This window comes from Suncus etruscus, chromosome 6 (assembly GCF_024139225.1).
Source record: "Suncus etruscus isolate mSunEtr1 chromosome 6, mSunEtr1.pri.cur, whole genome shotgun sequence".
Lineage (NCBI taxonomy): Eukaryota > Metazoa > Chordata > Mammalia > Eulipotyphla > Soricidae > Suncus > Suncus etruscus.
In genome coordinates this window covers 33,786,030-33,799,134 of record NC_064853.1, presented here as the reverse complement: position 1 = coordinate 33,799,134, position 13,105 = coordinate 33,786,030, and the positions used below count along the sequence as shown (strand labels likewise).

Genomic DNA, 13,105 nt, shown 5'->3' with positions numbered 1-13,105 from the left:
GTGGGTGAGGCATATCAGCTGGGAGCCCCTTAGTTCCAGCCAACCCCGCATCAGGGCCTATCCCCCTGCTCTTACCTGGAGGAGAGTGTCCCCATCTGTGCGACAGAGCTGGAACAGGGCATAGAGGGGGATGCAGATGACTGATGACAGAGCCATGAGGAAGCCGATGGCCACTGCCCAGCCTGGGTATTGGTAGTGGTTGTAGGTGATTGGCCGGTACTGGATCACAGTGAAGATGAGGATGAACTGCAGAGGTGGGGTGGGAAATGGGGTGAGACCAACCCAACTTCGCCCAGGCATCAGGCTATCCCTGCTAGCAGGACCTACTCCCCATTTTCCCAACTCTAGAGAGGATTTGGGGTGTGTGTGTGTGTGTGTGTGTGTGTGTGTGTGTGTGTGTGTGGTACTTTGAAAGTTCAGGTTGGATGGGCATGCTTGCAACGCATGGTAGAAGGGCACATCTGTCTGCTTTCTATGCCTGCTTTATCCAGCACAGCTACAGGAACTGTTCCTTGGACACCTTCAGAAGTTAGTTCCACCCCCAAGACTTTCACTGGTTCTCCATTGTCCCTGTAAGTAAGGCCAAGTCCTGAGGTTTTCACTGCTGCATTCAGGCACCTGAGCTTACCTTTCTGGTGACATTCATCCTGCCAGTCAGCTAAGCTACCTCAGCACTTCCTACCCACTTCATTTATTTTGGAAACTCCTCTTATACTGTCAAACGCTATAAAAACGTCACCACCTCCAAGAAACCACTCCAGATTGCGCATCTCCTCCCAAAGGGCTATTCAGGGTCTTTACTCTCTGTGTCACAAAAGTTAGGAGCCACTTTGGAGCCATTAGCTGAATCCCTGAACTCAGGCTCCTCCAACCTGCCTGCTGACCCACTCCTGGAGAGCAAGATACACATATTGGTATACAATGCTGAGTGGGGAGCTTATTACAAGCTTCATGAATGGAGTTAGGGTCTGCTCGCTGCTCAGACAAACCCTTCTAGAGCTAGAAGAATGATGGCTTTGTCAGAAGAGCTTTTTGGAAAGAGAAACATGTAACAAAAAAATAGAGTGAGGATAGAGTAATAGTACAGCAGGCAGGATCTTTGCCTTGCAAGTGGCTGATCAGGTTTGATCCCCGGCACCCTGTATGGTCCCCCAAGCCTCCAGGAGTAATTCCTGAGTGCAGAACCAGAGAATAACAGCTGAGCAATGCTGGGGTTATTCTCTAATTTTTTTTTTGTAAAAACAAAATATAGTAAAACATATGTAATATGTCAGGAAACAGAAAGAAAGGCTGGGGAGATAGCTCATGTCCCTTTTGTTTGTTCTTCTTGTATTATCCCAGGTGGTGTTCAAGTCTTTACCTGTGCTCATGAATCTCTCCTTGAGGAGTTTGGGAGAACCATATGGGTGCCAGGGATCAAACCTGGGTCAGCCATGTATAAGGCAAATGCCTACCTGCTAAATTATCTGGCTCCAACATATCTTGCCTGTAGGAAGTCTGGGTTCAACCCTCAGCCCCTCATGGTTCCTCAAGCATCACTAGGAGGGACTCCTTAGCACTGAACTAGAATAGACCCTGAGCACTAATGAGTGTGAAATAAATATCAAAATAATAATAATAAAAACCCAAAACATAATCACCCAGGAAGTGGTGCCCACAGAGAGCCCAGATCCCTACTTCAGGCTTTCTGGGTGCACAGCAGGTCTTGCTGCTCTGCCCCAACCTCCTGGAACACCACCCTGGTTATCTGCTGACCCCCACTCATCCCAGTCTCCTGCCCCAGGCTTGCCTCCTTTCCCCCTGACTCTCCCAGGTGAGGGATGGGGTGCAGTGACACTTCAGAGTGTCTCCTGCAACTTCTGCTACTCCTGAATCAAAGCCAAGCCAGTGGTCAACTCTGTGGCTAGGCTATGCCAAACTCAGGAAAATCCCACATCCCATGTGTTGGGAACCTCAGCCCTCAGGAATCTCTTTTCCAGAAACAAGTAAAGTAGCATTCAGGACAGGACTGGACTTTCAGGGTCTTGGAGTGACCCTGCAGCTGTGTAGTCTGCTGTCCTACCAAGGTGACTATGGTCCTCCTCTGGGAATAGGACACAATTCCTCCAGCACTTTACACTGATGCAGAGGAGCAAAGCCAGAGTCTGATCTGTGGCCACTTTCTATGCACACAGTGAAGGTCTCTGCTGCTGACCTAACTTGTATAAGCCTCAGTTTCCCTCTCTGGAAAGTAGGGTGAATACATCTGATTTATTGTTGTGGGGGTACCCCCAGATCAGCACCTTGATGGAGACCCCCAATGTCACGAGCTAGTGGGCAGCAAGTGGACCACTCTAGGCTCGTGGTTTCTAAAGCTTGTTGCCCCAGAACTAACCTTAGGTCCCCCTCATGAAAACCCCCTAGTATCACACTCCAGACTTTAAGGATATAAAGGCAGCTCAGTGTCACTAGCTTAGAGGAGGTTAGGCAGGTGTCTCTAAATACCTCAAATCCTGCAACACCCTGCAGGCCAGAGCAGTGCATGAGGAGGGGACCTGGGAACTCTGGCCAAATGGGGAATTCTTGCTCAACCCTCCCCCATGAGTTTCCAACAGGAGGAAAGAGGGGTGTGTGAGTTTGTGTGGAGCAACCAGGGAAAGGGCCTGCCAAGGAACTCACGAAGATGATTGCTGGGGAGACAAAGCGCCAGCAGATCTGGAAGAAGAGGGGCGGTGGGAACCCCAGCATCATCTGAATGTCCTGAAAGTAGCTGCGGTGCCCTGGAGAAAAGAAGTTTAGCTGGGAATCAAACAAGCCAGGGAGAGGGAGCAGAAGAGTGGGCATGGCTTAGGGGCACGGGCGTGGCTTAAGCATAAAGTTGGGGCTTCAGAGCAGAGAGTGGGGCACTCACCGTAGATGTACATGATGGATACACACATGATACACGAAATGACCACCAGGGAGAAGCTGGCGGCATAGTTATCCATCAGCAACAGCCAGTAGATGCCTGCCTACAGGTCAGCAGTCGACTGAGTCAGGGTCCCACCAGGTGAGGCTCCCCACCGCACCCCATCTTTCCATAGGAGCTTACCTGGCTGGTGAGGGGGATGCCCAGCAGGAAGCCAGCCACTGCCACGCCCAGGGTCACATAGGTCTTCTTCTGCAGGATCCACTCATTCCCCACCTCGTCCACGATGGCTGTGACCAGCGTCTCCAGGAGGCAGAACTGCAGGGGATGGCCATCAGAGCCCTGCCCAGCCACTTCCCTCTCAAACCAGGGCTTCTCAGCCCAGAGCTCCTACCTGAGTGCCCAGCCCCAGCAGGATGAGCATGAAGAAGAAGAGCAGCGACCAGACTGGGGAGATGGGCAGCAGAGTGAGGGCCTCGGGGTAAGCCACAAAGGCCAGGCCAGGGCCATGGTCTGCCACCCGGGACACGTCCACACCCAAGTGCTTGGCCATGAAGCCAAGGATGGAGAAGATGACGAAGCCCGCGTACACGCTGGTGGCACAGTTAGTGATACTGATGATGACACTGTCCCTGAAGGGGTCGAAGAGAGAGGCAAGGGTCAGGGTGTGCAAATGCCTGCCTTGGCTGATTCTGATTCATTTGCTTGTGTTGGGATCATTTCTGCTGGTGTTAAGGGATCATGCAAAAGTGGGGATTTGAACTCTGGGCTCCTGCAGGCAAAAACTCAGGCTCAGCCCTTTGAACACTTTCCCCTCTCAGTCTGAGCCTAGAGCAGACAGGACGAGTGTGCTCTAGATTCTGAGGTGCCCCTGATTCTTTTCTTGGTATACTGGACTTTGAGAAGAGAATCTCAGGCTCCTGAGACTTTACTCTCTGGCACACCCCTCTTCTCTCTGCTGCCAAAGTATCTCCCCTTCTCTAAAGACTCCATCCAGAGCCAGGATCTCAAGGCTGTGAGGGATCCCCCAAGACCCCTAGTCTGGCAAAGAAGTGATAGCAGGCTGGGAGAGCCCAGGATAGGGTGTGGGCAGTAGGGAAAGGCTCACCGGTAGCAGTTATTATGGAACTTGTTGTAGGAGGCCATGGTGATGAGGCCACCCCAAGCACAACCCAATGAGTAGAAGATCTGGGAGGCAGCATCACCCCACACCTGTGGGGCACAGTGAGGAGCAGGGTCAGAGAAACCACTTCTTTTCCCATCCTCATCCCTGCCAGCAGCCCCCATATCCTACCTTGGCCTCCAGGATTTTATCCCACTGCGGGGTCAGGTAGTACATGATGCCTGTGAAGGCGCCGTCCAGGCTCACGCCACGGATGAAAAGGATGGTGAGCACCACGTAGGGAAAGGTGGCCGTGAAGTACACCACCTGGGGGGGGGGCAGTGGCCAACTGAGCCTCTGGGTCTCTTGGGTGCCATTTTGTGGGACCCTTGGCCAACACTGGCCCTCTGGTCTCACCTTCCCTCGAACCACCCCCAGGGTAGACAGGCTCTTTCTGGGTGGGCACAAATTCTACCAAGGGTGGGGGTCTTACTTTTCCTGAAGACTTGACCCCTCGGATGAGGCAGAGGAAGACGACCACCCAGGAGACTCCAAGACAGCCAAGTAGGGGCAGCCTCACTTCCCCGAAGTTCCCGATGTCATCTGATAGCTTTAGCACGTAGAGTCTGGTGAGGAAAGAGCCAAGACCTCTTAGCTAGGAGCAAAGTATTGACAACTTCCTTTTCTCTTATTAGATCTTAGCACCCCCCCCCACTGACTTGAATAAGGGGTCTCCTCTGTGGACTTCTCTGTGCTACTGTACCCCAGAAGCCCACTGTTTGCTGCCCTGCCTCTCCCAAGACCTTCAAGGACATTTGGAGGTCATACTCTCTGGAAGGAGGAGGTCTCCTAGTCCCTGCTAAGGCTGATATATTTCTCCTTGTGAGAAACCCTTGCCCCACCACTGGACACAGATCATCAAGTGTCCCCTTCTCCAAGACATCTGTGAGATTTTCATCACACTAGTCCAGGGGTGGCGAACACACGGCTCTCGAGCCACATGCGGCTCCTGACCAAAATGAATGTGGCTCTTTGCCTCTTATCATTATTTTGTGTACTGTGGCTCTTTGCCAAGTTTGAATTTTGTTCTGCTGCTTCTGAGGAGGGACCTCTGAGGAGAGATCTCCGAGCATGTAGTCCCATCTCCCATCCCTTAGAAACAACTGCACGGGCCACTGAGCGGGGGACCCATGTGTCACATGTTGAGTCACATCTTGCCGTTTGTTCTTAGTGTGGAGGACGCAGCACACCCTCACCATCACCGCAGGATTTTTACCCTTACTCAAAATGGCAAAATGCAATATTTGTTTAATATATTATTGTTAAAATTAGATGCTTTTGGGGCAGGAGAGATAGCATGGAGGTAAGGTGTTTGCCTTTCATGCAGAAGGACAGTGGTTCGAATCCTGGCATCTCATATGGTCCCCGAGCCTGCCAGGAGCGATTTCTGAACATGGAGCCAGGAGAAACCCCTGAGCACTGCCAGGTGTGATCCATAAACCAAAAAAAAAAAAAATTAGATGCTTTTGTATGAGCGTTTGTCTATTTTGGCAGGTCACTGCGTGGTGTGGCTCTCTGACTCTCACAGTTTAAAATTTTGGCTCTTTTGTGTCAAACTTGTTCGCCAGCCCTGCACTAGTCCCTTCTTTAAAGAACCTGAGGAGAGAGAGGGGTACTTTGGAAAGATAGAAGGTCTGACCCAGAATTCCTCCTGCATATACATGCACCTGTGCACATGCCTCCAATTCCCTGTTAGCAATGTTTTTTACAAACAGTTGGACATTTGTGTGCTAGGCCCTCATGGGTGCTGGGTGAATAGACCTGAGTTTGGTACAAAAAGCTCTGTCTGGCAGGAAACACAGGACTGGAAGAGGAGAACCCATACTGAGGCTAAAGGAGGAGGAGGAGATGGTGGCAGCAGGTCCACTGGGCAACTCAGAAGGGCAGGCAGAAAGAGATAGGAGAGAAAGAGGAACAGCAGAGTAAATGGAACTAGAGGCAGACACTTGGCTTTTCATCCGATAGTTGTTTTGGAGCTATACTCACAGTAATGCTCAGGTACTACTCCAGGTCCAGAATTAGGGGGTTTGTTTCTCCAGGCTATCCTCAAGGGAATAGAACCTGGTCTCCCACATGAGCTCAGTGTTGGATCAGTCTTACAGGTAGCTCTATGAACTCCCAAACTTTCCACCACTCATCTAGGAAGTCTAGAAGGCCCTAAGGGGATTATGTTCCTCTGCACCATCTCTCAATGGCCTCTCTGTCTCTTTCACTTACTTATCCGTCCTGCTGCCCTGGGTTCCTTGTGACTTTTTTTTGGGGGGTACACCCAGTAATGCTTAAGATTATTCCTGGCACTGCACTCAGGAATTACTTTTGCCATGCTCAGGGGACCATATGGTATACTGAGGATTAAACCCAGGTTCTTTGCGTGCAATGCAAGCATCCTATCTGCAGTGCTATCTTCTGGCCCTTCCTGCACTTTTTTTTTTTTTTTTTTTGGTTTCTGGGTCACACCTGGCAGCACTCAGGGGTTACTCCTGGCTCTACACTCAGAAATTGTTCCTGGCAGGCTTGGGGGACCATATGGGATGTCGAGGTTCGAACCACTGTCCTCCTACATGCAAAGCAAATGCCCTACCTCTATGCTATCTCTCCAGCCCCCATCCTGTGGTTTTTGAAACATGCCCACATATGACCTCTGTCTGGAATTCTTTATAGGGATCACTCCTGATGGGGCTCAGGATACCTACCGTATGTAGTGCTTAGGATTGCTATGTGCAAGGAAGGCATGTACCTTAATCCTAATTCATCTCTGGCCAAATCTTCTTTAACATTGTGATTAAATCTGTATGTCAGATAGTATTGTCTTAGGTGGATTTTTCCCTATGAGGCTACAGCTCAAGGACATCAGGATTCAAGTGGAGAAGGTCTGTCTGGCCACCAAATAAAGAACTTGCCCCTTTTTCTCTTTTTATGGTGTCATATTTACCTCGTCCTTTTGGTGTGGTTTTGGACCATAAGCTTTTTGGTTTTGTTTTTGTTTTGGGGTCATACCCAGAGGTGCTCAGGGGTTATCCTGACTTGAGGAACCATATGGGATTCTGGGGATCGAACCTGGGTTAGCCATGTACAGGCAAATGCTACCTGCTATGCTATCGCTCTGAATCCATGGACCATGAGCTTTGGAGATCAAACAACTAGAGAATTTTTGGAACCCAACATATTTACAAGTTCATTATTGACACATACTTTCTCTGGAATTATTTTTTTTTCGGGCCACACCCATTAGATGCTCAGGGGTTACTCCTGGCTACCCGCTCAGAAATTGCCCCTGGCTTGGGGGGACCATATGGGACGCCAGGGGATCGAACCGTGGTCCTTTCCTTGGCTAGCGCTTGCAAGGCAGACACCTTACCTCTAGCGCCACCTCGCCGGCCCCCACTCTGGAATTATTTTGTATTGTTTTTCCACCCAAATTTTTTTGGCCACACCCTGTGGCACTCAGGGGTTACTTCTGGCTCTGTGCTCATAAATCACTCCTGGTAGGCTCAGAGGACCTTATGGGATACCGGGGATGGAACCCAGGTCCATCCCAGGTTGGCAGCGTGCAAGACAAACACCCTACTGCTGTGCTATCACTCCAGCCTTCTATTTTGTATTATGTTTTAAACTCCCCCAATCAGAGGGTGAATTTCTTGGGAACAGGTTACCCTAATCTGCCTGTCAGTGGAGGGAGTGGCACCAAGGGCCCTGCAGATTTATGCTGCATTATTTCATTTCATCTCAGTAACAATAATGGGTGGTAATTCCCTCTCCTAATGTATCTGGGAGAGGCTTGGGGTCCTCAAGGGCCCACAGCTGCTCAGTGGCGCAGCCAGGAGGTAAGTGAGGTCTAATTGACTCAGAGGCTCTGCCATGAGGATTCTGAGAGACCAGTACCACGTATTCAGGGGCGTTAGGTACCCCACGGAAATAAGAAGTAAGGGGACACAGCCCTGAGCCCTGAATCCCTGACAGGAATGGAGGAACACATAGAGGCTATAAAAGAGGATTGCCAAGGGGAATGCGAGAAGATGCTGCAGGCCCCATTGGGATGAACATCTACCCTCGGTGCTCGTTCATTCAAGGAATCACTCCACCAAGCTTTTGACCTCTCCCTTCTTTTGTAAAGCTCAAGCTTTACAAAGCTTTTTCTTATCTCCCCAAAAGCTAATCAATAGGGCTGTTGCAAGCTCAGACAAGTTCGTGAACTTTCCAAAGTGACAGTAAAAAATGGTAGTGCGAGAACACCAAGATTTTCATAGGTCTCGTTTATACAGAATTGCTGTCTTATTCCTAAGGACTGAAACTCAGGTCCTAAGTCATAAAGCTAGAAAGATGAATATATAAGATAACATGCCAAACTCATTAGGTGCCTGGGGGGAAGGGCGCTTCCTTGATGAAGTCTTCTCTAGGTCATTTCCCAAGCTCTCCAGTAGGGGGCAGCAGGGAGCCATCTGCAACATCAGGTCTGGACCAGCACTGGTGACAGACCTCTGAATGAGTTATTGGACTGGCTACCTTCACCCATGGCCAGTCTTCTTTGAGGGCTGCTTCATCAAGCAGCATTGAATAAAACAAGCTCAGAAGAAGCAGCTTCCTGAAAATTGGTTGTGGTAGTGGAGGGTTATGGGGTAAGGTGGTGCTGGATGCTGGGAGCTTATAGGAAGGTACATACCTAAGAGGTCCAGTTACTCAATGCACATTATGTAAGGAATGCAAAATTATTTTTGTTGTTTGTTATTGTTTTGGGGCCACACCCAGTTGTTCTCAGGGCTTATTTCTGGCTCTGCACTCAGGGATCACTGTTGGCTGAGCTTGGGGGACTATGTGGTACCAAAGAATGAACCTGGGTTAGCTGCATGCAAGGCAAGCATCCTGCCCACTGTATTCTCTCTGGCCCATGAATATGGCAAAATTCTATCTGAGCCCTTGTGAGCTTTGAATAAGAGCCCTGGGAGGTGGTGTATGGGCAATGTCTGGTACCCAGTTCCCATTGCCACTTTCCTGTGAGTACAGAGCCTGGAACCCTGAGGTCACCTGACATATTCCTCACTGAAGCAGCAGCTCCATGTCTACCCATGGGCCCTCAGGGGAGAGTCCACACCTCATCTTGCAGGGGAGCTGGCTCACGGAAGCTGCCCTGCAGGGGTGCGTCCTGGGACGCAGCATGAAGGCCACTGACTGGCCATGAGCTCACACTTTCCCTCTCTCTTTTTCTGTAGCTCCTCTCAGAAGCACCCCTGCTGTTCCCCTTCCTTGAACACAGGCCCTGCACACAGGCTCTTGCCTCTCAGATGAGTTCTGTTTTCTTCCTAGGCTCTGGAGCCTGACAGAGCTGACAAAATGTGCCCAGATGGCCTCCAGGATTCGGCCAGTCCTGAATCTACCCATTTGAGACTAGAATGGTTTCTAGCACAGCTGGAGGCTGACAGTGCAGAAAGCTTCCAGGTCTTCTGAGCACTGTGGCAGGAGTCTAGATCAAGTTCTGGTACTATCTCCTTTGTGTCCCATAAGCATCTCCATGCCTGTTCCTCCCAACCGCACAGGTTTTCTCTCTGTCCTGGCCCCACCTCTAGGCCTAGGGCCATCTTCCAGGCACCCCAGCCCTGTCTGATTTCCTATGGAAGCAAGAAGACCAATAGAGACTATTGAGGGACTTTCCCAACTCAAAATCCAGTCTCCCCAGTTCTGGATAGAGGGTAGCCACCTCTTTTCCAGAACCAGGCTGTGCCTCACTTAATCTCCTCATGCCCATCTCCCCTCTCCATGCTCACCTCCAATATTCCTCGCTGGGGCTTGTCCTCTGCAGCGTGTGGTTGAGTAGATGGGAGAGGTTACCGGGCAGGCCGGCAGTCTGGGAGCCATTGGTGTGGTTGGAGGCGTCCAACACGCTGGCACAGTCGGGCGTATTCCAGGGGTTGTTGCAGTATGCCCAGGGCAGCACGTGTGTCATGGACGAGAAGAAGTAGTAGAAGGCAATGCAGATGACCACGTTGTAGTAGATGCCAATGTAGGTGGACACCACCATCATGCCATAACCCACACCTGAGGAGCAGGGGCACAACCTCACACATCTGGTCCAAGGAGGGGAATGTAACCCCCTTGGGCCCTGGGAATACCCATAGAAGAAACCAGTCAAGGTTTTCTTTGCTCAGGACCAAGCTGGGGAGCAAAAGGCATTTGTGTCAACACGTGGTGGGTGGGAATGGGGGCAGGAGGAGAGTGAGTAAACATAGGTCCCAGCGTGTGTCCCAAGGCTTCGGCCATTGATGTTGGGTGGGGGGTCAGCACCAGGGTGCCCCAGGGGTGAGCTGTGTTTGTGCAGATGTGAGTCTGACAGTGAGTGTGTGTGTGTGTGTGTGTGTGTGTGTGTGTGTGTTCATGCATCTCTCGCAGGCCTCCTCACCTTTGAACATGGGGCTGATCCTCCACACACCCAGACAGCCCTGGCTTGCAAACTGGCCGAAGGAGAGTTCCATGAAGAAGAGGGGGATCCCACAGAATATTAGCATGATGAAGTAGGGGAACATGAAGGCTCCTGGCAGGCAGAGAGGGGTCTGGCTGAGGGGCAGGCTAGGGAGCCCCACCCTTTCTATGCTCAGAACCCAACAGCAAGACCTGTGCAACGACCCGAGGGACGTGCCATGCACGGAGCAGGAGCCTGGTCTGAGGCATCCACCCACAGCCTGTCCTGGGGAGCTCTGATCCACAATCATTTTTTGGATGGGACTTGAAGGTTACATTGAGCCCCTTCAGACACCAAAGCCACTGGGATCCTCCAGTGTCTCTAAAACACTAGGGTGGGACTGACACATTGGGGGACAAGGTGTGGAAGTTCAAGAGATGGAGTGCTTCCACCCTCTCCTCATCACAAACAAATGGGCTGCTACGGCCACCAAGGCCACAGTCTGTGAATCAGGCCAGGCCCAGGGGGCTCAGGCTGAGGTCAGCCTATCTAGAATGGGGTATATGACAGGGAGGGGGTGGCCCCTGCCCACTGCCCACTGGGTACCTCCCCCGTTGCGATAGCAGAGGTATGGGAAGCGCCAGACATTGCCCAGGCCCACGGCATAGCCCACGCTCGTCAGTACAAACTCGATCTGGTTGCCCCAGTTGCCCCGTTTGAGGTTCTGGTCTCTCTTGGTGGCCTCGCTGGGCACAGCACCATTCTGTGGGGACAAGAGAAAAGTGGCCATCAGCGAGGCACTCGTGCTCTCGTGGGACCCTGGCATCTCCCTCAGGAGGATCACCATGGGGTGGCTGAGACTCCCTCCTTCCCTTGGGTCTCCCCTCAGCTGGCAGGGGCTGCGGGTAGGCCACGGGGAGGGGAAGGCGAAGGTGGCTGCCAGTAGCCACCAAGGAGGGTCCTACCAGCACCCATTCCCCCAGCATCCTATGCCAGGGCCATCAGCCCACCTGCAGCATGACCGTCAGCCTCCCAGAGGTGGGACATGCCCAGGGAGACAGAATCGAGAGCCCCCAGCCCCTCTAGAGATTCTCCTCTTCCCTCTGGGTGAGATCTGGGAGCAGCTGAGACTCATACCAGGCAGCCAAGTCAGGCTGGGCACAAAGGGGCCTGTGTCCAGGCCGTCCCCCCACCCGCCGCCTACCGCATCGCCAGGCTGAGCACGGCGGCGGCCTGCGGGCAGGCAGTGTGGGGGAGGGGAGCTGGACCTCTCCCCCAGCCCAAGGCTCCTTCCTGGGGGCACAGGATGGGTAGAGGAAGTGGGGAGCCACAGGGCAGGGCCAGTGTGGAAGGGCTCCAGGGAACCATCTCTGCTGCTCTGTCTGGGACAGGCCACCTGGACTTGAGGGGGCAGCCGTGAGCTGGGGAGAGCCCAAGCTATCAGCACTGGCAAGAGAGGCTCTTGACTGACCCAAGGGAGGAGAGCAGGGTCAGTTAGGGAGCTTGAGGTTGCAGTGGGGCTGCCACACCTCCAGTCTACAGATGATACTGGTTCAGCAAGCTTCTGTTTGGCAGGGGGGTGGTTGGGCCCCACCCAGCAGTGCTCAGGGGTATCCCTGGCTCTATGCTCAGGGATAGCCTGAGGTGCTCAGAAGATCATGTAGTGCCCAGAATGGAACTGGTGTGGGCTGTGTACAAGGCAGTGAGCTATTTTTCTGGCCCCTCATCAACTCTTTAGAAAGTGTCCCTGTCCTTTCTGTCCATCCTGAATGAGCAGGGGACCAAGTCAGTGAGAGCATGGTGTCAGCAAGATTTTAGTGGGATAGCAACACCCTCAGAGTCTCCCTGCAACAAACTGGGGTGTATGGTGCAGAAATGGCCTTGGGGGTGTTTGGGGAGAGCTGGACAGCTGTACTGAGGGCACCCAGGGTCACCTCACAGGCTGAAGGACACACATGGTGATGCGAGCTGGCACAGAGGAGACAAGACTCAAGGACAGCAGCAATGCTGGCCAGGACATAGGGCAGCCAGATCTGTGACAGCACCAGCAACTTTACTGAAGGACAGATTTGAGAATGAAGACACAGGAGGCCTCAGCGTCTGGCAGAGGCCCCAGCTATGTACGTTAGGTCCCTATAGGTACCCTTTTTGCCTCCATGAGGCCAGTATATGGGAGGCAGCTGAATATTAACCTCCCACAAAACAATCACGCTGCACCCTATATCCACACAACCTTTGCCCAGAAGCACCTGAAAGAGGAGACTTGGGGGCCACAGCAATTGGAACTGTAAGGGCTCCCCCACCCCTATTCAAACAGCATCTGGAGCAAACTGGCAGACCTAAGAAATGGGGTTCATTCATTCACTGTCTCACCCACTGTCCCACAGCCTGTCCACAGGGGGATATCAGGAGAGCAGACAGCCCTGCCTGCCCCAGGAGCTAGAAGCCTAGTGGAGACATAAGCCACCAACCACACAGACACTATGAAGCCCTAAAATATCTTTAGGATGACAGTAAAGACAGCAGTAGGGATGGGAATGGGTGAGGTCTGGGAGGGTCTCGCTGGTGAAGGGCCTTGAAAGTTCCCTGAGCTAACAGCCTGAGGGTGCCATTGTATCATCCCCAACACCTCCCTTAGCACCCCTACCCCTGTCCTGTCTGCTGG

The 13,105-nt window shown here is 52.2% G+C and overlaps 1 protein-coding gene across 4 annotated transcripts in view; it reads right to left on the bottom strand.

The window, feature by feature from the left end:
* The window catches only part of SLC6A9 (solute carrier family 6 member 9), a 36,240-nt gene that overhangs the window by 1,235 nt on the left and 21,900 nt on the right, over positions 1-13,105 (bottom strand). For 3 of the 4 annotated variants that reach the window (XM_049774750.1, XM_049774751.1, XM_049774748.1), the window contains 11 exons: positions 11,047-11,203; positions 10,441-10,572; positions 9,809-10,079; positions 4,483-4,615; positions 4,182-4,316; positions 3,996-4,099; positions 3,282-3,519; positions 3,071-3,205; positions 2,891-2,990; positions 2,659-2,759; positions 76-246 (listed from right to left, as the gene is read on the bottom strand). In XM_049774750.1, coding sequence (XP_049630707.1) covers positions 76-246; positions 2,659-2,759; positions 2,891-2,990; positions 3,071-3,205; positions 3,282-3,519; positions 3,996-4,099; positions 4,182-4,316; positions 4,483-4,615; positions 9,809-10,079; positions 10,441-10,572; positions 11,047-11,203 — 1,677 coding nt within the window. Of the gene's footprint in view, positions 1-75; positions 247-2,658; positions 2,760-2,890; positions 2,991-3,070; positions 3,206-3,281; positions 3,520-3,995; positions 4,100-4,181; positions 4,317-4,482; positions 4,616-9,808; positions 10,080-10,440; positions 10,573-11,046; positions 11,204-11,450; positions 11,534-13,105 lie in introns of those variants that run through there. The other variant, XM_049774752.1, reaches the window with a different exon arrangement.